This window comes from Phyllobates terribilis, unplaced genomic scaffold, assembly GCF_046119375.1.
Source record: "Phyllobates terribilis strain yellow unplaced genomic scaffold, ASM4611937v1 Scaffold_1__5_contigs__length_1240528914, whole genome shotgun sequence".
Lineage (NCBI taxonomy): Eukaryota > Metazoa > Chordata > Amphibia > Anura > Dendrobatidae > Phyllobates > Phyllobates terribilis.
This window is the reverse complement of record NW_027362761.1, coordinates 945846028-945869442: the sequence shown is the minus strand read 5'-3', so window position 1 is coordinate 945869442 and position 23415 is coordinate 945846028. Positions and strand designations below refer to the sequence as shown.

Below are 23415 nucleotides of genomic sequence, written 5' to 3'. Positions count from 1 at the left end.
CCAAAACACACAGCTAAAAACACCCAAGAATGGCTAAGAGGAAAACATTGGACTATTCTGAAGTGGCCTTCTGAGCCCTGACCTAAATCCTATTGAGCATCTTTGGAAAGAGCTGAAACATACTGTCTGGAAAAGGCAACCTTCAAACACGAGACAACTGGAGCAGTTTGCTCATGAGGAGTGGGCCAAAATACCTGTCGAGAGGTGCAGAAGTCTCATTGACAGTTACAGGAATCGTCTAATTGCAGTGATTGCCTCAAAAGGTTGTTCAACAAAATATTAAGTTGAGTATCATAATTTCTGTCCAGGCCTATTTCATGAGTTTAATTTTTTTTTTAATTCTGTGGAAGCAGGGTTGAAAAGCAATGTCTGACTTTCATTTGTTCATTTTCGTAGATTTTTAATTTATTACTTTTGTCAGATTCAAGTTACTTCTGTGACCATTGTGGGATTTTCTTTCATTAAACGAAGGGTACCAACAATTTTGACCACGTGTGTGTATGTGTGTATATGTTTGTGTATATATATGTGTGTGTATATATATATATATATATATATATATATATGTGTGTATACATACATACACACACACACACACACACACACACACACACACACACACACACACACTACAGAATCTATTCAGACCCCTTTAAATTTTTCACTCTTTGTTTCATTGCAGCCATTTGGTAAATTCTAAAAAGTTCATTTTTTTTCTCATTAAAGTATACTCTGCACCCCATCTTGACTGAAAAAAACAGAAATGTAGAATTTTTTGCAAAAAAACTGAAATATCACATCGTCATAAATATTCAGACCCTTTGCTCTGTATTCAGTAGAAGCACCATTTTGAGCTAGTAAAGCCATGAGTCTTCTTGGGAATGATGCAACAAGTTTTTCACACCTGGATTTGGGGATCCTCTGCCATTCTTCCTTGCAGATCCCCTCCAGTTTCGTCAGGTTGGATGATGAACGTTGGTGGACAGCCATTTTCAAGTCTCTCCAGAGATGCTCAATTGGGTTTAGGTCAGGGCTCTGGCTGGGCCAGTCAAGACTGGTCACAGAGTTGTTCTGAAGCCACTCCTTTGTTATTTTAGCGGTGTGCTTAGGGTCATTGTCTTGTTGGAAGGTGAACCTTCAGCCAAGTGTGAGGTCCTGAGCATTCTGGAAGAGGTTTTCATCCAGGATATCTCTGTACTTGGCTGCATTCATGTTTCCTTCAATTGCAACAAGTCGTCCTGTCCCTGCAGCTGAAAAACACCCCCATTGCATGATCCTGCCACCACCATGTTTCACTGTTGGGATTGTATTGGGCAGGTGATGAGCAGTGCCTGGTTTTCTCCACACATACTGCTGAGAATTATCACCAAAAAGTTCTTTCTTCGTCTCATCAGACTAGAGAATCTTATTTCTCATAGTCTGGGAGTCCTTCATGTGTTTTTGAGCAAACTCTATGCAGGCTTTCATATGTTTTGCACTGGTCTGTTTGACTCCTGGGACATTTACTATGATATATAACATTTATGGCTTTGTTATGCTTTTTCCTGGGGATATTTCTTACAATTTAGTACTTTCTATTGGATGCGATTATGAGTTTGTCCGTTTGGATAACTTGTTGGGATTGACCCATATACTGGTGTGGGACTTATGCAATATATGGCCACACTCTGGACCTCATCTTCACCCTTCTCTGTTCCCTGTCTAACCTCTCTAACTCACCCCTTCCTCTTTCTGACCACAACCTACTTACATTCTCTACCCTCTTCTCTCCAGGGCAACAATCCCCACTCCACAAACTTGCATACCCTCGCAGAAATCTTAAACACCTTGACTTACACTCACTCTCTGAATCCCTTCTCTCTCTTACAGACATTAGTTCCTTACATGATGCACATGTTGCTGCCACTTTATACAACACCACAACAGCTGCAGCTCTCAATTCGGTCGCCCCCCTCACACATTCCAAAGCTCGCACAATCAACAGGCAACCCTGGCACACCAGCCTAACCAAAGAACTGCGACGGGCCTCCAGGGTTGCTGAGCATAGATGGAAAAGGTCCCACTACAATAAGCACTTCATCGCATTCAAACAGTCCCTCACTACCTTCAAGTCCACACTCACTGCAGCAAAACAAACCTACTTCTCATCTCTCATATCCTCCCTGTCTCACAACCCTAAACAGCTATTCAACACCTTCAATTCTCTCCTCCGCCCCCCAGCGCCTCCTTTCTCTCCTCTCATCTCAACGAAAGACTTTGCCTCATTCTTCAAGCCGAAGATCGACACCATCAGACAAAGTTTTTGCCTAAAGTCCCCCCAGCCCCTCCTCACACCTACTCAATCCTCCTCCTCCAAAACCAGCTTCTCCACCATTATGAAAGATCAACTTTCCTCTTCACTCTCCAAATTACACCTTACCACATGTGAACAATCCTGTCCCACCTCATGATCTGACTCTGATCTGTCCTTCAGACCACATATCCAAGCCCTTTCCTTTTCCTGCCGACTTCAACTCAAAAATATCTCCCAGATCCGCACATTCCTCAACCATGAATCTGCAAAAACACTAGTGCATGCCCTCATCATCTCCCGCCTCGACTACTGCAACCTCCTGCTCTGTGGCCTCCCTTCCAAGACTCTCGCACCCCTCCAATCTATTCTAAACTCAGCTGCCTGACTAATCCACCTGTCCCCCTGATATTCCCCGGCCTCTCCTCTGTTAATACCTTCACTGGCTCCCCATTGCCCAGGGACTCCAGTTCAAAACCCTAACCACGACATACAAAGCCATCCATAACCTGTCTCCTCCATATATCTGTGACCTAGTCTCCTGATACATACCTGCACGCAACCTCCAATCCTCACAAGATCTCCTGCTCTAGTCCCCTCTTATCTCCTCTTCCCACAATTGCATACAAGATTTCTCCTGTGCATCCCCCCTACTCTGGAACTCTCTACCCCAACACATTAGACTCTTGCCTACCGTGGAAACCTTAAAACAGAATCTGAAGACCTACCTCTTCCGACAAGCCTACAACCTGCAGTAACCCCTCGCTCCACCATACTGCTGCAAGACCAGCTCTACCCTCACCTTCTGTATCCTCACCCATCAAGATTATTGTATTGTTTTTGTATGTACCGTATTTTTCGGACTATTAAGACGTACTTTTTTCCTCCAAAATTTTGGAGGAAAATGGTGGGTGCGTCTTATAGTCCGAATGTTGCTGGGGGGGTATATATGTATATACTGTGTGGGGGGAGCGGTTGCGGCGGAGGAGCGGGGCACAGGAGGCAGCAGCCGCCCGCTGCAGCCTACACTGTCCCCGCTGCTAAAGAAAATGAATATTCACTGCTCCCCACGCCCACAGGCATGGGGAGCACTGAATATTCATGCTCCTTAATAGCGGCACACAGTGTATTAGCAGCGTGGCTGCTGCTGCCGGGCGATCGCTTGTGCCCCTATTAAAAAGCATGAATATTCACCCCCTCTACACGCCCATGGAGATTGTAGATATAGGATGAGTAACCTCACACCTCAAAACATAAAATCTATATGTTCCACTGTGCAGTTTTGTCTTATACCTAGGCCTTTATTTTTTACAACATATACTCACAGGACACTTGTACCACACACCAGTTCTTTTCTTTTATTTCTTTATTTACAAGTATCAGCCCTTATCTAGCGGTACTATTTCCTTTTTTAATGCATGTCTAATAAAATATTTTTAGTGAGTTGTTATTTCTGTGAGCTCCATGTGTTCGTGTATCCTTAATTGGTCTGGAACTTGATTGTAATCCTTAGGGTATTTGCACACTGAAATTTTTGAGGAGACTATTGTAGTACTTCTGCATTTAAAGATAAAAAACACCATTAAAAATGCTACTAAAATGCTTGAAAGACCATTTCTATTTATTTCTATTGAAAAACAACCTGCTGTTCATATGTTCAATCTTTAGATTGTTTTTAAGCTTCAGGTTTTCAAAAATGTTTTTAAGAAGTGGCCTGTCAATACTTAAGATTTTTTTTCACTATGAATCGACTCCATAATTTACAATAAAAGTGAATGGGAAGGCTTCAGAAATGCCACAAACACGCTTGGGCATCTTTTTTGATAATTTTCTAAGGTATTTTCAATTCATAAAACACTAGTGTTATATTCATTGATTAATGGATTTAAAAAAAAAAAAAGTCACCCACAAAAATATGATAAAAAAAACTAACAAATGTTTGCACATCATTAGTAGAAAATGCTTAAGTAAAATGTTAACAGAATGCTAACTAAAACCACTTCAGGACAAAAAACATCTAAAAACACTACATAGAACATGGGTGTCAAACTCAAACACACAGTGGGCCAAAATGAAAAACTTGGACAAAGTCACGGGTCAACCAGTATACAGTATAATGGGCCCCACAAAGTCCATGATACAGAATAATGGGCCCCACATAGTCCACGATACAGAATAATGGGCCCCACATAGTCCACGATACAGAATAATGGGCCCCACATAGTCCACGATACAGAATAATGGGCCCCACATAGTCCTCCATACAGAATAATGGGCCCCACATAGTCCTCCATACAGAATAATGGGCCCCACATAGTCCTCCATACAGAATAATGGGCCCCACATAGTCCTCCATACAGAATAATGGACCCCACATAGTCCTCCATACAGAATAATGGGCCCCACATAGTCCTACATACAGTATAGTGGGCCCACATAGTCCTCCAAACAGTATAATGGGCCCCACATAGTCCTCCATACAGAATAATGGGCACCACATAGTCCTACATACCGTATAGTGGGCCCACATAGTCCTCCATACAGTATAATGGGCCTTACACAGTCCTCCATACAGAATAATGGGCCCCCCAAAGTCCATGATACAGAATAATGGGCCCCACAAAGTCCACGATACAGAATAATGGGCCCCACATAGTCCACGATACAGAATAATGGGCCCCACATAGTCCTCCATACAGAATAATGGGCCCCACATAGTCCTCCATACAGAATAATGGGCCCCACACAGTCTTCCATAGAGAATAATGGGCCCACCCGTGAGTTCAGGACACACTTAAAGACTGCTCCATTCTGGGAAAGTAGAGAGCCGGTCGGAGCAGTGTTGAAGTGTGCTCCAGAGCTAAAAATCTAAGATGGCAGCCACCCCCTGTGCTCAGTCAGCAGCACAAAAGGTAAGTGCAGTGAACGCAGTCAGCCAGCACTTTTGTGTGGTTCTATCTTTGAATCAGAGCTGACACAGCCAGTACATTGCATAGGGAGCTGTCCATCTTGGATTGTGATGTCTGGGACAGCTCCCTTAGCCCTACTACCCAGGGACAGCTCTTTTATCGCCCCAGGCCAGTCCATGCATTGCAGTCTGTGCGTGTACCGGGTTGCATTGTCGTCTGCATGAGCCCTTACAATTGCAAGCGGCCCTTTGAAGGCAACCATAATGTGGATGTGGCCCTCGGCGAAAAATTAATTTGGCACCCCTGGCTTAGCTGATGAACTCCTGCTATAAATGTATGTTTCTGTGTAAAGCATACAATGTGTTGACTTTTTGTAACTATCTTTTCATTTGCAGTGGAGTGTAATCTCGTTTTATTACATAGTAAAATCAGAACATGTCAGATTGTTTCACTGATTTCCTGCTCCTTATCTTGTATTTTACATCTTGTCGTGTATAGTTATCATTGCTTCATGGTTGTAAAAGCTGGATGTATTTCTTGGATGTTTGTTAAAAGTTTAACATGTAATTTTCTTGTCAGTTACCTTTTCAGGAGTGGAAATATTGAGCACCCAGGGGACAAGCTCCTTAACACTACTGTACAGGTTTTACCAGCAGAGGTTAGCACTTATTACTTACACATATTACTAGATACACCATTACTTAGAATTGAAAAAAGATACATTTCCATCAAGTTCAACCTCCCTTCTACTTCAACAAAGGCATGGCAAGCCAATATATTTAGTATGAATAGTGCTATTATCTGTTATGGAATTCTATATATTAAAGGATTTGTCGTAGGGGCTCACTGCTCTCCAGCCCACATGCTTGTTGGTTGCTGGAGAGTGGATGCTGCTGTTTGATTGACAGTTCAAACCACCAGCATCTTTGCTTCCGGCTTGAACCACCGGCTTCCAATGTTGCTATGTGAGGTAGCTTTCTCTCAGCATTATTGCAATGGTCACATAGGATGCACTGAGACTTTTCTGTATACATCACATAGGATTCACTGAGACTCTGCTATATACATCACATAGGGTACACTGAGACTCTGTTGTGTACATCACATAGGATACACTGAGACTGCTCTATACATCACAAAGGATACATTGAAACTACTGTATACATCACTGTATACTTCACATAGGAAACACTGTGACTGCGGTATATATATCACATGGGATGCATTGAGATTGCTGTATACATCACAATGGATACACTCAGATTGCTGTATACATTACACAAAAGATACTGTGACTGCTATTTACATCATATAGAGACACTGCAACTGCTGCACACATCACAAAAGAGGCACTGTAACAGCTGCATACATCACAAAGGAGACAGTGCGACTGCTGCATAAATCACATAGCAGACAGTGCGACTGCTGCATAAATCACATAGGAGACAGTGTGACTGCTGAGTACATCACATAGATAAATAAAACCACTGAATCCATTACTGGAAGGAGCAAGACATGAGTGCAGAGACCATTAACTCTGCCCAGAAATAACCTGTCTGTTTTATCACAAGAGCGAGTGATTTCACACACCAAACTATTTATATGCACATGCAACTTTTTTAAAGACAAGTCCAGCAACACCTTTACATGGCCAGTCTGTTCCTCCATTATTGAGAAATCAGCGTGTTATATGCAAGTGAGATTGAAGAGGTAGATCTGAAATGTCTGTCACTCCAGCTCTATTCCCCACCCTGGGCCGTCTCCTCCTATTTGATGGACAGTCTCTATGCTGTGTGACTTCAGGCAAAGGAGCTGTTAGCCAAGAAGGAGGGCAGGAAATAGAGCTGGAGTGACAGAGGTTTCAAATCTATAACTTAATTTACATATTAATTCAAATGCTGATTTTTCAGTAGTGGAGGAAAGGACTGACCTTGTAAAGGTATTGCTGGATTTTTCTTTGAATAAGCTAAAAGTACATATTAATAGTTTGGGGTGAAAAATCCTGTTGACAGATTCCTTTTAAATGGGTGCTCCACTCCTTAACAACCCCAAGCAAAACAATGGATGTTCACCTCCCACAGCAGAGCCATTTTAGCTGCAGCTATTCCCAGCTGGCCACGTGATATTGTTGTGTGGCAGGTCTCCTGCAGCAATGCTACAGCCAATCAGTGCCCGCTGATTGTCTGCAGCAGGCCCATGACATAAGAATGTCTCATATCCTAGCAGGAATATTATAGATAAATGTTTATGTAGTTACTTCAAATTAAAGTTTAATCTCTGCGCGTGTGTACCCGGACTAGTCTGGGAGCCCCATCACGAATTCCAGCACCTTGCTGTTATCATGCCCATAGCGGTGTGACTGATATGCCAGAAGGACGGGGGGAAGAAGAGAACAAGTCATCCCTGTCCTCCTACCTGCACATGCTGGCTTTTAATCAATCCAATGTAGTCATGAAATCAGCAATGTGCTGGAATGAGTAACAGTGCTCCCGGAATAGTCCGGGTACAGGCATGCCGGTAACTACATAAACATTTATCTATAATGAAGACCTGATTACAAGCATTTTTAGGAGACAGCACTCTTATTATGGGGGCAAATTATGATGTCAGGTTCCCTATAAAGAACGTTTCATGCAAACCGGATGCATTTTTTTAGGCCTGATGAGGGACTAGTGGTGCACAACACAGAGGGCTGTTAGGGTGAGCAGTTGTATCACTTTTGCCTTTGAGTAATGATGCTTTTACTACTCTTACTTAAAAAAAACCCTCCCTATATTATTCACAGGTTGATGTGGATGGATACTCCTTGTGTTCTGGAAGAAAACCACTTAGCCTGCAGATATAGGATTAATCTACAGTATAACAAAAGCTGTCCGGCCGCCTAATTGAAAATTCACTTTATTCCTCCCGGGAGCGGCTTGTTGTCAGTCATGCAGGCGTGCTGGCGCAGCTACAGTCACCGCTCAGCACACAGTGAGTGGCGGCTATAAGCACGCCCCGTGACTTTGACAGCTGGCTCTACAGTGCATATGTGCAGAGCGAGGTGTCCATCAAAGTCCCAGGGCGTGCTTACAGCCGCTGCTCACCGTGAACTAAATGGTGGCTGTAGGAGGAATAAAGATCATTTTCTCCCGGTAGCCACACTTTCAGCCATTAACTTGCAGGTAATATCGTTTGGAGACATGACAGGTTCCCTTTAAAAATAAGCCACATTTTATTATTTGAACATTTTTCCAATAACCTTGACTGCTGCCTGGGAGTGAGCATTGTAACATTTCAGTCTATTTAATGACTTAACCTGCCTGATTAACCGCTGTGTCGTACATAATGTGCCCTAGCTTTGTTTTCTTAACCTTATTGTCGAGTTGTTTCCATTTCCATATTGTGGCGTGATTATTATGTAACTTGTGGTTCTCCAGGTGTGGGAAAGCCACATGATCCAGCATGCCCTCGGCGTAGATGGCAGGACATGCTGGCCTTTTAGTTCCATTATACCATGAGAACCCAAACATTACTAGTTAGATCTCAGAATAATAGATTACAACTGCAGTTATTTATATTAAATTGTTTTTGTTTTTTTCTTAGAAAGTTAATAATGTGCCACAGGAACAGACAGATGAAGACGGATTCCTACAAATAGGTAAACCCTATTGTTTTGTGTCTAACAAATGCCTGAACACAGAACTTTCTCAGCTCTTTGCGTTTTCCTTTGATCTGATTTTTACTTCACCGTTCGTTTGTGTCTATCCATAATTTGCTCCCTGTAGTTTCCCTATAAGATAAGAACTTATTTATAACTTCAATCTTTATTGTATATTTTTTTGCATGCAGTCTCTTATGTACAAACTCTGATTTGAAGGCGAATAGTACCATAATCCAGTGTGTATTGTAAATTATGTGTTTGCATGTAACAGATGTCAGGATGTATGTAGGTCAAATTCAGGCATTCTTTGGGATGGGTTTGAAGCACATGGTTAATGGAGGCTGATTTCAAGTAATTCTTGATGATGACTGTGCAGTATATATTTGGATCAGTTTTGTTTTCATAATCTTATTTTCTAATTGTTCTCGTTTCCATACATTATTATACCGCCTGTGGATCTTTATGTGGTGAATCTGTACAGAATTTCCCTTCTTCAAAGTCATTGTATAACAATCATGGAAGTTGGAACTGGCTTAAAGAGAAACTGTTATTACAATTTTGTGCCATAAATCAATAGTACAAATGTAGAAACTTTGTGCAATATAAGAAACGTAATGTACTTTACTTTTACAAATCAGACTTTTCTTCGTCTGCCTCCTGCATTGCTCACTCATCCTTAATTCACTATTAAAATGAGAGTCCAGGTTATAACCTTCAATGATGGATCAGGTTACAATTCTTACTCATTGAAATAAAAAGGATTCTGTCACCAAGTGTTTGCTACTTCATCTTAGACGGCATGATGTAGGGGCAGAGACCCTGATTCCAGTTATATATTTGTTATGTAGCTGCATTTTACATTTTTTGTATAATCACTGTTTTATCTGTTGCAGATCTTCTAGTTCTGTAATGTTGAGCTCTGTATAACCCACCCACACCACTGATTGGCAGCTAACTGCCTATGCACAGTGTACACAATCAGTGGGGGCAGGGTTATGCAGAGCTCATGAATATGGAGGACTACATGGCAGAAGGTTTACTGGTTCTCTAGAGATAATCCCCCTGCTGATAAAACAATTATCTTATGAAAACGATACTAAGCAGCCCAGTAAGTGACACATTGCTGGAATCAGGGGCTGTGTCCCTACATTAGTCTGCTGTCAGATTAGGTGACTATAAACCAGAATAAAAATATAATGCATAGGCACACTGCATTAACTAAGTAAATAGTAAAAAAAACATAGGGTAAATAGTACATAGTTAACTTTTTTTTTTATCAAAAAAAATGTTAAAGCCATCCCACCGTGCCAAGGTGTAACCCATCAGGATGGTTCCTATGTCTAAGAACTGGCCTCACAATGTGCTAGGAGGTGTTTGTAATGTCACTCAGCTCTATTCTACGTAGCAGATGCACAGGCTGTCAATCATCACAGCTCACAGGAGAAGGCACGTTCCTCTGGGAGGATGTGCTTATGGTCATGTAGGGGGGAGAAGTACACGCCTCCAGAAAGGAATCCAGGGTTATGCCCTCTTTTACTTATAAATTAAAACTTAAACTTTACAAGCTAATATATCAGCAATGGAGATGAGAAATTAAAAAAGAAGAACTATGGTACTCTGCTTATATTTGATAGTCTTACGCACAGCTGTTAGCCTTCCTGGAAGAGTATCTTCAGGGCCAATTACAGGGTTTTCCTCCAGTTGTTTTCTTGTAATTTCATAAATCTGATAACCATGGAGATGTGGACATTTTGATAAAAATTTGTTTTAACAGATTTATGATGTTTTTTTTCCAACTAATTATGCTGAATATTCTTATTTTTGCATGCATGGGAATTGTGAAATCCCTAAATGTAGTATGGTATAGAATGCCTGTATACTTTCTATAGACCAGAACAAGATACAGCCACACTACGTGTCAAAGTGAGGAGATTCCTCTCCGACAGATGTGGTATAATAGATATAGATATAACAAAATCCCAGGGTGGACATCCTTGTCAGTTTCTACTCTGACAAGGGTAACTAACTAACTATACTTAATGTAACTTTTTAGAATAAGCTGTCATTGTGTATGTATGAAGAATAACACTATTTCTGGCCAATATATGTTTTGTATTTTGCATTTTCACCAGTTTTCCCCTCTGCAGACTTTTATCTCTTAATTTGCAATTGACCATGAGTTGACTATCTGCTATGATGTCTCCCACAAACAGCATAACACACAGAGATATTCCTGCTCTTCATTCCTTAGCTAGCACAAAGACAGAAGTAGCAGCATTGAGGAGATTATACAGCCTTACTGAGCAGGGAGTTCAGCTCTGGAGTGAGGTCTCCCGCAGCCTATCACTTTGCTCCTCACTCATCCCCCCACCTTCTCCATAGAGAACAATAGAAGATGTAACCTGGCACCTCAGTATGATGGCCGCCTGTCTTGACTTGAGTTGAATTGTTTTCAGAGTGGATGATGAGTTAAGGAGGCCAGGGGAGGAGAAAGTGTCTCATAAGTGAAGTAAGATGCAGATTCCTCTAGCAAGATTTGTTACAAAGTTTCTTGCACTCTTGATTTATGCTGAAGTGGGTTAAAAGTACAGTTCCTATTTAATACCTCTTCACAAAATGACACACGTGATTTATACCGGTTATGTAAGAGAAGATGCAATAGAAGTTAAACTCCTCTTACAATTTTGGGGCATTCCCAATCATTTTGACAGCTTGTATCTAGCAGAACACAATATGCCAAATGTTTGGAGTATGATTTCACAGCTTTCTCATAACTTCTTATATTTCATGCAGAATAGCAGCCATGGGATATGTTTTAAATTAAAGCTATGACCCTAACCTGTGTTTTGTACATTCCTATATTTGTGTTTTGTTTCACACAGGCAAATTTCAGAATGGCATTGCTGAAGGAGAAATCAGCAGCTCTCTAGGAAAAATCAAAGCCATCCGCCTGAAGATTCTCACCGAGTCCCCTGTCTGGGCCCTGTTAAGCGAGGTGAGTTCTCACTGCCGTCTGCTTTGATTGCTATATTCTTGTAACGTGTAGTGGAATCATTGACTGTGTGGTTCCTTTGATGTAAAATTAGACAGTTGAGCTTAGAAAACAACCATAGAAATACACAATGCCAAGGAGGGATTCAAAGGCATACCTGTGCCTGCTACAGCTTGTAGTATCGTATTGTTTATGTCAAGCTTTATAACATGATCCGAGACGTTCATTGTCTATTTACCACTAAGATTACCCCATTGTTAAACAGAAGCTGTCAGCTGCTGTAGCCCCCATATACCACCTGCATGTATAACAATCTATTCCTGCATTCTAACAAGACCCTTTGTGTCTTATCCATTGCAGATTAATATAGAATTAATTTAAAAGCTGCGCTTGTGCTATGCAAATAAGTGGTTGACTAGTAAGGGGGATGGATTTCCCCAGACTAATCCTCCCTCTCATCATGTAAGCATACCCCTGTGCGTGTGAGCGACATGATTTGCAAGAGCGACATCACCATCGTCTCTTCACAAATCTTGAAGATGCTTACTATGTCCCCCCACCCCCTGAGAATGCACAATAAAGCCTGCTGTATATCTCTGGCTTCTTTGGTGCATTGCACTTACCCAGAGAGGCAGAAGTGACGCCGGACTATGACCGTTATCGAGGAGCACCACATATACCAGCAGAAAATGTAAGGCCAGTCTTACAGCCACCAATCAAATGCACAAAGCACCAATAATAACTAAATGTACAGTACATTAAAATAAATATATTGCTGTTTGCATGCGGAGTGCTGATGGAGCTAGAGATGTACACCCGCTTCATTGTGCATTCTGCTATACATTTCACATTCTTTTCACTTCTGCACCAAAACCTGCATGTGTGTTCCCAGGCTTACTGTGAATGAACTTCTTGCTACATACAACAGTTAAAATATAAGCGATCTGTCAAGTGTGGACTTTTGGTGTCTGTTTTTACAAGTAATGTAACCAGACTTTCAGTTTACAGTAAAAATTAACTGTGCCCTTCCACACCCCGACTATGTTGCCAGTTTCCTGTAGCAGCATACAGACTCTTTTGTGCACGTTTTTAGGAAATAAGACCTTTTTCTTGCCAACATGTTTAAGCGAGTGCCCTACAGAGCCAGCTTCTGACGCAAGGAAATAAATTCAGCCAATGTTTCTAGGTGTTTTTCCGAGTGCCGGCTGTGTTAGCAGCTAGACAGCAGACAATAGAAGTCACATCCACGTATTTATCGGAAGGCGAAGCTGGTGGCCTTAGATGGGTTATACAACCTCTCCTAACTGATAAGAGCAACTAGCTGGAAAGGAGGGAATTTATTGTGAAGGTCACAGACAGTAGATCTTTTATTCATTCACCAAATATTTACTTCCTTCTGATATATCAATTGGCTTCATATGAAACGGACCGCAGTGTTAGTTTATATACTTCACATGGTGAAATAGGATTATGAGCCCTAGTGACATCTCAAATGTATTCTTCAGGTCTACAGCAATATTGTGCAATAGTTGGTTCAGGCAAGAATCTAAGCTCTTAGCTTAAAGAAGTTACTTACACTAGCATATGCGGGTGGAATTCTGGATATCTAATGGTCGGGTCTTTGTAGAAAAAACAATGATTATAATTTTATTTTTCTTTGGAGTTGGAATTGATACAATCGGCTTAATGTTTCCACGTGTTTTTGTCACGTTTTTTTTTCCCCGCACATTTTTTATGCATAAAAAATGCAGCATTTTACAGAACCAGCAAAGTGAATGAGATTTGCTGCTAATTTATTTTTTTGCAGGTTTGAACCTTCAAAGCGATTTCTCAAATCTGCAGCTTGTCAATTATTTCAGTGTTTTTCTAATCAATAAAAAATTTTTTTTTAAAAAAAAGTTCCAAAAATGCTTTTTTTTTCCTGCCAACTCTCAGGTTTTTGCAGCAGAAAAATCTACTGCAAATAGTAAACATGTTCAAATACCCTTACAAAAAACAGCAAAGCTGGCTCATATTTTCGACTACTATATTTTGTAAATTAAAAGTGTAACTTGCAGTACTTTTTTCATAGCTGCCTTTTTTCATTTTAGATTTTCATCAAGTTGAAAAAATAGTTGATTTAATTGCGACGGATGCCTTAAAGATTTGGAAAGTCTGCCCTCTGCTGGTGGAGAATGAGTCTACTCAGATTATTGCATCACGGGACGTATGAAGAAAATGAGACAGATGTCCTTCTATTTTTTATGCTGAAGATAATTATTTATATTTAATATTGTTCTTTTTTTTGTTGCAAAAGACAAATTTTAAATAGTTTCAAATCTGAATGACTTTTTAGTTCAATGCTGGTATCAATGTCAACAAGCCTTATGCACAGACCAAAGGATGTGATCAAAGGACTTTAATAATGTTTAACCTGTCTGCATTCTTTTTCTTAGTTTATACTTCTAGAATTGTAGTGAAAAAAAAACAAAGGTACTGAACACTCAGAAACATTCCTGGAGCTAAATGTTTAGTAATGCTGAATGTATGTCTCTAAAGGAGGATGATGAAGGTACTTTCTGTAAAAGTTTAGAACTGGCCATTTATTGTTTACTCTATTGCTGTGCATGGTGCTATGTGGACTGCACTAGTCACAAGCTTTCCAAAAAGATCATCCTTTTGTTTTCTGTCTCTTTTACATGACGTTCTCTTACCATACTTGCCTATGTCACAGTTCTGTAGATTTTTATCTCAGGCAAAGCTTTCTGCAAACTCAATTAAAATTGCCCTTTTCCTTAACCCTCCTCCACCCCCCCCAAAAAGCCAAACATTTTGATGTATTTTTTTTTCCATTGTAAAACTTCTCAGGAAAGGAGTATTCATGAAAACATATTTGCCAATATGTTATTTTCAAAATAAAAAAGGAGTGATTCTGTAAACAGTAATGAAGAAAAGATAGGTATACACCACAGATAGCTGTCAGTTATCATCCAAAGACCCCTATATACATGCATATGTGCTCTTTGTAGGGAGAAAGGAATAAGCTGCTGTCAGACACTTTTGGCGGCAGCTTATCGCTTATAATACCAAAGGATCGGACATGTTGAAGTTCAACATGCCCGATCCTTCTACCCCAGAAATCTGGTTTTGGATGAGAATTAGGACATGTCCGTTCTGATTCTAACAATCTAGAGAAAACATAATTTGTATTTACCAGTGTTGTGACCGGTGGGTTAGAACTTATCGGTACCATAGACATAACAGTTGTTATTAACTACAGAATGGGATGTTTACGAGCTCTCCAGACATGTCTATTTCAGTAACACTAGCAGGATCAAAGAACAGTTTTGGAGCATCATTTCTTACAAATCTGCAGTGTGATGTTCCTCTGTTGTTGGAAATCTGACAACTGGGTGTTACAATTCCTCATAGGAACGGAGTTTGTCCATTCATTGCTAACAATATCAGAATGAGTTTACATGTGGAAATGGTAACACACAGGTGTTAATTTATTCAGAACTTTCCAGGAAGCAAACGGAGGAACGGCACAATGGAGATTTATAAGAAAAGATGCTCTTTAATTGTTATCTTATGGGGAAAGACCTATCAGGAGAGCTGATGTAAACTGCAGAGCAAAATAGCTATTTAAAGGGAACCTGATAATTATTGCTGCCAAAACCACAATCAGCACAAATCAGACACTGGCTGCGTTATTGCAGCCTTCTATGCTTTACTCTGAAATGCTGCATCATTATACAGAACACATATATTGGAAAGCTCAGCGGGGACTAGTCCAAGAGGCAGGTTCCCAGCAGTTTCTCCCCACCCTGCTCCACATGACTGACTAGCCTCTCACTATACACATGAAATCACTATTAGCCAAAACTGGAAAACCAGACCCATACACAGAATAACTGCAATCAATAGAGCTTAATTTTGGGGGTACCAGAAAAACATTGAATTAAACCTCTAATTACATCACCCCCAAAAAATTATATTAAGTACCAAGGAAACATATCCAAAGCTATATCCAAATTGTATTAATTGACAAATAATTATGCAAATACTATAGAAAGAAAAATATTTTATAATCATCCCATAAAACCAAAATAAAAAGAGCAGCCAATGTGGTTAATTGTGAATAACATTAGGCAAATGAAAATCCATCAATACATCAAAATAATGGGGGTATAGGAAACCAGATAAATAGACAAATCACAGAGACCTGGGAATTATAACACACAATTATAAAAACGGTCCCTGAACAGCACAGACTTCTAAAGCAATAAATAACCAGCCATGTAATAAATTAAAGTAGAGACACCGCGATTGAGATTTAAAAGACCCCCTGAATTAGCGCTCTCAGTAGATACCATGAGGGTAAAAAGACCTATACATACCATATGCCATTTTCAATAAAGACCACACTGCCCAGTACCTCAAAAATGACTGTTCAAACCAAATATAGTCATAATAAAAATCATACTTTTAGGGCCCGCTTCATAAAAAGCTTTGAAAAGTCGCATAATTTTTGGTGCAATTCACGCCATTTTTCCACGGCTCCAACAAAGTGGGCAGTGGTGTAGCTACGCCACAAATCTTACTCGAGCAGGGAATGGAGTAGGATTTGTGTTGAGGCGCCCACAGAGGTGTACCCTACTCATCCGAAATTCATGAAGAGGCGTAGCCTGAATCAGGAGCGTCTGACTCTAGCACACCAGTGTGAACAACGCTGGTCTTTATGAATCAGGTTCTTTGAGTGTCCAAATCTATTGCTGCATTTAGCAGAAATTTTTTCTCATTTAGGTATGCCAATAAGGCGTTTGGGGCACCATTGGAATTACCAAGCAGTTCAGTGCACCTTCTCACCTACTTGTTTTCCACTAATCCTCTGGCTCTTTTTTTCTTGATTGACCGTTCTGGTTTACAGGAGTCAGATAAGGGCAGAGACAGGTGGAATACAAGTAGATGGGAAGGTGCGCTGTACTCCAAAGGTGCACCAAACTCCTCATTGGCATATTGGAATAAAGACTTATTTCTGATATATGCAGCAATGGATTTGGACATTAAAAGTATGATTTTTATTAGGGCTAACCTGCCCACATGGTGCTGTGCTTGATCTGATAGTCATTTTGTGCTGACACTCTCTTTAAAATGTAATGCCAAAACTGCATATTATTCTTGCACCATGACAAATGACATACCGGCATTTCATGTTATGCTTGGATGATAATTTGGAACAATAGAAACTGCTTTTTTATCTTTAAAGGAGCAGTGGTATATTCTGATTTGGCTTATGTGCCCTTAAGGAAGTTGTCTACTTCTTGGACAACTCCTTCTCATCCCCCATGCTTGGCCCTGATAAAATAAAAAAGCTTATACTCCCCTCCCATGCCGGCGCCATTCCAGCAGTGTCGGCACTTGCTCTCCCCGGAGCTCCCGTGCTGCTGTTGTGACACGTGAGCCTGGCAACCAATCAGCGCTGGCGTCATTGGCCCCTCATCTGGACAAATTAAACATGAAGAGGAAGTCAGAGATCAGCTGCAGCCCGGACTTCTTCTGAATGGGCGCCGGGCTCATGTGTCACAACAACAGCACAAGAGGCCCGGGACTGCAAGTGCCGACACCGCTGGAACGGCGCTGGCATGGGAGGGGAGTATAGGCTTTTTTATTTTATCAGGGTCAAACATTTAGATCAAAAAGGGGTTGTCCTATTAGTGGACAACTCCTTTAAAGCTCCGCAAAACAAAACACTTTCATAGCTCGTCAATTTTAATAAAAGTTGACATCTTTTATATAACTTTCTTCCCCAATAATCTATATATTACATAGTGTGGCGCTGCCTTTTTTTCTATAGAAGCTTCATTCATAGACTGTTTGAATCCTCCATAATCCCCCAGCTGTATGATCGAAGCTTTATATGCCAGGCTGAAACCCCAAATCAGAATTGAGAAAAGACTATACCATCCAGACTAGATCACACAACTACCTCTTTAGTGAATGGAAAGCAGTTCTATAAAGTGTAAATCTGTCTAAATCAATAATATAAGCCCCCGAGTGCCAGTACTGCATATGCTACTTTTTTTCATTTCAATACTATTTTATTTATCTTTTCTGTGTTTAGGCATTGTTCACACTGCACGGTTTTATGAAAGGGTTTTTAATTTTGTTAAAATCAGCCAAAGATTCTATGTAAAACATTTGTAAAACTGTATACCTTTTTTTTTTTTAGCCAATCCTAGTTTTGGCTGCACAAAATGTCAGAACTGCACTGTGTGAACTCGGCCTTATAGCGATGGGGAAAATTGTGCCTTGTATCACAGAAAATGTTTACACAATAGTTTGCATGGGTTTTATCATTTATATTAGGACTTTTCTTTTAGGATTATGTGAAATAATTGAAGTCTCTTTTAATATATGTATTACACTGTTTAATGACAGGCGTATACAGTGTGAGAGATTGTATCCTGTCTTTGCCATTTTACTTTTTATAATTTTTTTGCCTTTGTTGGGTATGATTATCTTTGATCTTGATTTTAATTCTTTTCCATAAACACTGGATTCCTCCATAAATCATCTATTATGTACTACCGAGATGAACGTGGAAAATATTCAGACATTAAGCTGAATAAAGGAAGTGCATAAAGCTGTATAACCTGTGGCCACACCAAACTGTCTTCCACTTTTGGAAATCTTTTGCAAATGTCCTTCAAATATAAATTGCAATGTTGCTTTCAGTGACCCATGTGGGTGTCGAGAAGTTGTACCTTTCCACTCTTAGGCTATGTGCCCACGTTGCGGAAATGAAGCAGAAAATTTCTGCTTCATTTCCGCATGTCCTCTCCCGGAAAAACGCATGCGGAATTCCGCACGCGTTTATTGCGTGCTTATCGCACGTTTACCACATGCGGAATTGCCTTGCGTTTTTAATGCATTGCACAAGGCAATTCCGCTTGCGGAAACGCAAAATTAATGAACATGCTGCAGATTTTTGAACGCAGCATAAACGCTGCAGAAAAATCCGCAGCATGTGCATAGAACTTGCGGAATCCCCTTGGGGACCATGGGGGGCGGATTACCTAGCGTTTAACAAGCGTTTACGCTGCGGAAATTCCGCAGCGTAAACGCTTGAAAAACGCTACGTGGGCACCCAGCCTTAGGATTATGGTCTATATGACACACTGCTGTGGTTGCACACAAGGGTTAAATGTTATAACTTGTTTCATTTCATTATTTGTTTGATCATTTCTTCTAGATTTTCCCATTCTGATTTGCTGCACTTTATAATATGATTACTACAATATTGAATGACTCTTTTGCTCAGGATGAGCCCAGTAAGCCTTAAATAAAGTATGTTTTGAGTATGCGGTCACCATATTAAATGTGTCTACTGCTAGAGTTCATGAAGTTCATTATTAAATTTAGAAAATAATAATGAGATTCTGTGCTGGTATTAAAACAGCTTGTGCTGAAAAACAGGGTGTAGGGACACATTATTATTTTACATATCTAGGCTGAACTATGGGAATGGTTAGAACTGAACCATCCATGTGGCAACAGGGAAACAATTTAAAATAAATATGCCACCCCATGGACGTTGTACCATAACTTGGGTTTGCAAACACAATTCTGGGTTGCATTAACAGAAGCATAGAGTCTAGATCACGTGAACTATTTATCCCCCTCTACTCCTCTTTGGTCAGACCTCATCTGGAATACTGTGTCCAGTTCTGGGCACCACATTTTAAAAAAGACATGAAGAAACTGGAGCACGTTCAGAGAAGAACGACAAGAAGGGTGACTGGTCTGCAAACCATGTCTTATGAGGAACGGTTAGAGGATCTGGGAATGTTTAGCTTGCAAAAGAGAAGACTGAGAGGAGACTTAATAGATGTCTACAAATATCTCAAGGGCTGTCACATTGTAGAAGGATCATCTTTATTCTCATTTGCACAAAGAAACACTGGAAGCAATGGGATGAAACTGAATGGGAGAAGATACAGATTAGATATTAGAAAAAACTTTTTGACAGTGAGGGTGATCAATGAGTGGAACAGGCGGCCACGAGAGGTGGTGAGTTCTCCTTCAATGGAAATCTTCAAACAGAGGCTGGACAGACATCTGAGATGGTTTAGTGAATCGTGCATTGAGCAGGGGGTTGGACACGATGACCCTGGAGGTCCCTTCCAACTCTACTTTTCTAGATTCTATGAAGCGATCTGCATACAATTAGTGTCGAAATGTGCAAAAACCAAAACTGCTTTGTAGTTCTATGTAAAGAGTAACAAGTCCTCAATTAGAAAGGATACATAACCCTCTGTAACATCGCGGTTACATGACACAGGTCCTGAATCTAGATACACCATCGGAGAAGGACTGGTAAGGGTTTTATGTGATGTTGTGTATTCAATGAAATGCAGTATATATAATACATGAGCGTAATATTGATCTTTGGATAAAATCTGCACTCTTATGATATTTCCTTTGACATCAGTCACATTACATAAAAAAGCCAGAATGTACATTCTTTTTATGAACTTATGTTTTACACAGCATATACTGAAAATGCCTGTGGACCTGTTGGCACAATTTGCAAATTAGGAACACCTTAAAGGCTCTGCACACTTTTTTACAGAATTTTTTGCTTCTTAAATTAAGCAACTTTCTAATTAGTCGTCATTATAAAGGGTCTCCCATTTTGCTGCTACAAGATGTCTGAGAATCCTCTATTTTGCAAAAATGTTACCAATCTGTCAGAGCCCCTGCTTCTAAGGGTACATACCCATGATCAGGAGCCGCTGCAGGTTTGAGGCTGTGTGTTTATGCAGCGTCAAACGCGCAGCGTCCGGATGTTGCAGCATAGTGGATGGGATTTCTAGAAATCCCATGTCCACTATGCGTCTCCGTGCACCTGCGGATCATCTGCGACACGGATATGTGGCACGTCTTTCTAGACCGCAGCATGTAAATTTTTCTTGCGGGTCCGCATGTGGACTTTCCCCATAGACTAAAATGAATGAGAAAAGTCTGCATGTGAAAAAAAAAATTGCTGCAGAAGCCGCGCGGCTATTCCACAGCGTTGGGGCTTCAGCGGCTCCAGATCGTGGGAACATTCCCTGACCGTCCTCTCTGCTGTCCCCCACCAGCAGGAGGGATTTGTATGCAGATCACTTTTCACCCTATCCAGGGAATATGTCTGTATCTCAGGAAGAGCAGAGAAAACTGTATAGCCTTGAATGCTTATTGGATGAAGCAGATCAGGTGATGTATATTTGTGTAATGAGGAGGGTGAGGCCTAAGGATACAACACCCTCTATCAAGGTGTGCAGAATTATTAGGCAGCTTGTTTTCATCAGACAAAATGGGCAAAAAAATTTTTTTAACTGACTCTGATTAGTCATAAATTAAAGGGGTTTTCCCACGAACAAAAGTTAATTTTAATCAATGGCTGTGTCTGACCATGTACGGAACATGGTCTGATCATACCACAGCTCCTGAGCAGGGAGGAAGAAAGAGTATACAGACAGGACAGCACGGGATCACAGAGGGTTCATTTTGTGAGGTAAAACATTTCCCTGCCTGTTTATAAACAGGTCAGACACAGCCATTGATTTTAAATGAACTTTTGTTTGTGGGAAAACCCACAGAAGGAGGCAGCACTATTGCAATTGCTAAGATATTGGGGTGTGATTATAGACATCAAAAGTTCTGCCAATGATTTGAGAAGAATAAAACCTGAAGCGACCAAGAAGCCATTATCCTCCAGTGCTGTCCTATTCCAGAACTGCAACCTCAAGGTGTTCAAGAGACATGGCTGAGGTGAGGAAGGCTGAAAATTGATATTTCAACTCGTGTATTGTTCAGTGTTGGTCGGGTTTCAGCACAATAACCAATCAGCGCTTTCCTTCACCACAAAGGAGAGCACTTGTTGGTTATTACTGGTTGGTTATTACAGGCTCCAAGAAGTGCAGGGACTGTGTGACAGAAGACTGCATTAACCTGGTAGAAACACAAGCATTCATTGGTTACGGAGAGGCTCCTATCACATTGCCCCATCCCTGGTCAGTGTGACAGGAGCTTCTGCAGTGAAGGAACTCCTTAGTTAATTGCTAATTTAGTTCTCATCCACTGCTGATGTAGAGGAGGAGGGATGTCCTCCACTGCTTCTATGCTGTCCTGTTCATGTTTGGCACAGTCAAAGTTTTCTTTTGTTCACTGCCCACTGGCTTTCGAAAAGGTGGGAAAAGCGTAATAGTCATTGTGGGTGGAGCTTAATGGACATCAGGGGTGGGGCTTGGTAGTCCTGTGGATCTACTACTTCACATGGTAAGATGTGTGTGCAAGGGAAAGCAAGTAAGTATTAGAACATGACTGCGCTGCACATGTGTTATGTGAGTGGTGTGTGTGTGATGCACATGTCTGATATGTGAGCTGTGTGTTGCACGTGTGTTATGTGAGCGGTGTGCTGCACGTGTGTTATGTGAGCGGTGTGCTGCACGTGTGTTACGTGAGCGGCGTGTGTGCTGCACGTGTGTTACGTGGGTGGTGTGTGTGCTGCACGTGTGTTACGTGGGTGGTGCGTGCGCTGCACGTGTGTTACGTGAGCGGCGTGTGCGCTGCACGTGTGTTACGTGAGCGGTGTGTGCGCTGCACGTGTGTTACGTGAGCTTTGTGTGTGCTGCACGTGTGTTATGTGAGCGGCGTGTGTGCTGCACGTGTGTTATGTGAGCGGCGTGTGTGCTGCACGTGTGTTATGTGAGCGGCGTGTGTGATGCACGTGTGTTATGTGAGCGGCGTGTGTGATGCACGTGTGTTATGTGAGCGGCGTGTGTGATGCACGTGTGTTATGTGAGCGGCGTGTGTGATGCACGTGTGTTATGTGAGCGGCGTGTGTGCTGCACGTGTCTGATATGTGAGCGGCGTGTGTGCTGCACGTGTCTGATATGTGAGCGGCGTGTGTGCTGCACGTGTCTGATATGTGAGCGGCGTGTGTGCTGCACGTGTCTGATATGTGAGCGGCGTGTGTGCTGCACGTGTCTGATATGTGAGCGGCGTGTGTGCTGCACGTGTCTGATATGTGAGCGGCGTGTGTGCTGCACGTGTCTGATATGTGAGCGGCGTGTGTGCTGCACGTGTCTGATATGTGAGCGGCGTGTGTGCTGCACGTGTCTGATATGTGAGCGGTGTGTGTGCTGCACGTGTGTTATGTGAGCGGCGTGTGTGATGCACGTGTGTTATGTGAGCGGCGTGTGTGATGCACGTGTGTTATGTGAGCGGCGTGTGTGATGCACGTGTGTTATGTGAGCGGCGTGTGCGCTGCACGTGTGTTATGTGAGCGGCGTGTGCGCTGCACGTGTGTTATGTGAGCGGCGTGTGCGCTGCACGTGTGTTATGTGAGCGGCGTGTGCGCTGCACGTGTCTGATATGTGAGCGGCGTGTGTGCTGCACGTGTCTGATATGTGAGCGGTGTGTGTGCTGCACGTGTGTTATGTGAGCGGTGTGAACAGCTAGGGAATAATGAGCAATTCTTAAAGTGAGTACATATGAGAATTTCATTACTTAGCAACAGACTGGGCACAAAAGCCATATTAATACTACACAA

The 23415-nt window shown here is 41.5% G+C and overlaps 1 protein-coding gene across 1 annotated transcript in view; it reads left to right on the top strand.

The window, feature by feature from the left end:
- Window positions 1–19211, top strand: part of MGAT4D (MGAT4 family member D) — a 147371-nt gene extending 128160 nt beyond the window's left edge. The window contains exons 12-15 of the mRNA XM_073642043.1: window positions 5779–5857; window positions 8785–8839; window positions 11725–11837; window positions 13925–19211. Of these exons, the coding sequence (XP_073498144.1) occupies window positions 5779–5857; window positions 8785–8839; window positions 11725–11837; window positions 13925–13948 (271 nt within the window). The 3' untranslated portion in view covers window positions 13949–19211. The remainder of the gene's footprint in view (window positions 1–5778; window positions 5858–8784; window positions 8840–11724; window positions 11838–13924) is intronic.
- Window positions 19212–23415: the final 4204 nt, after the last annotated feature.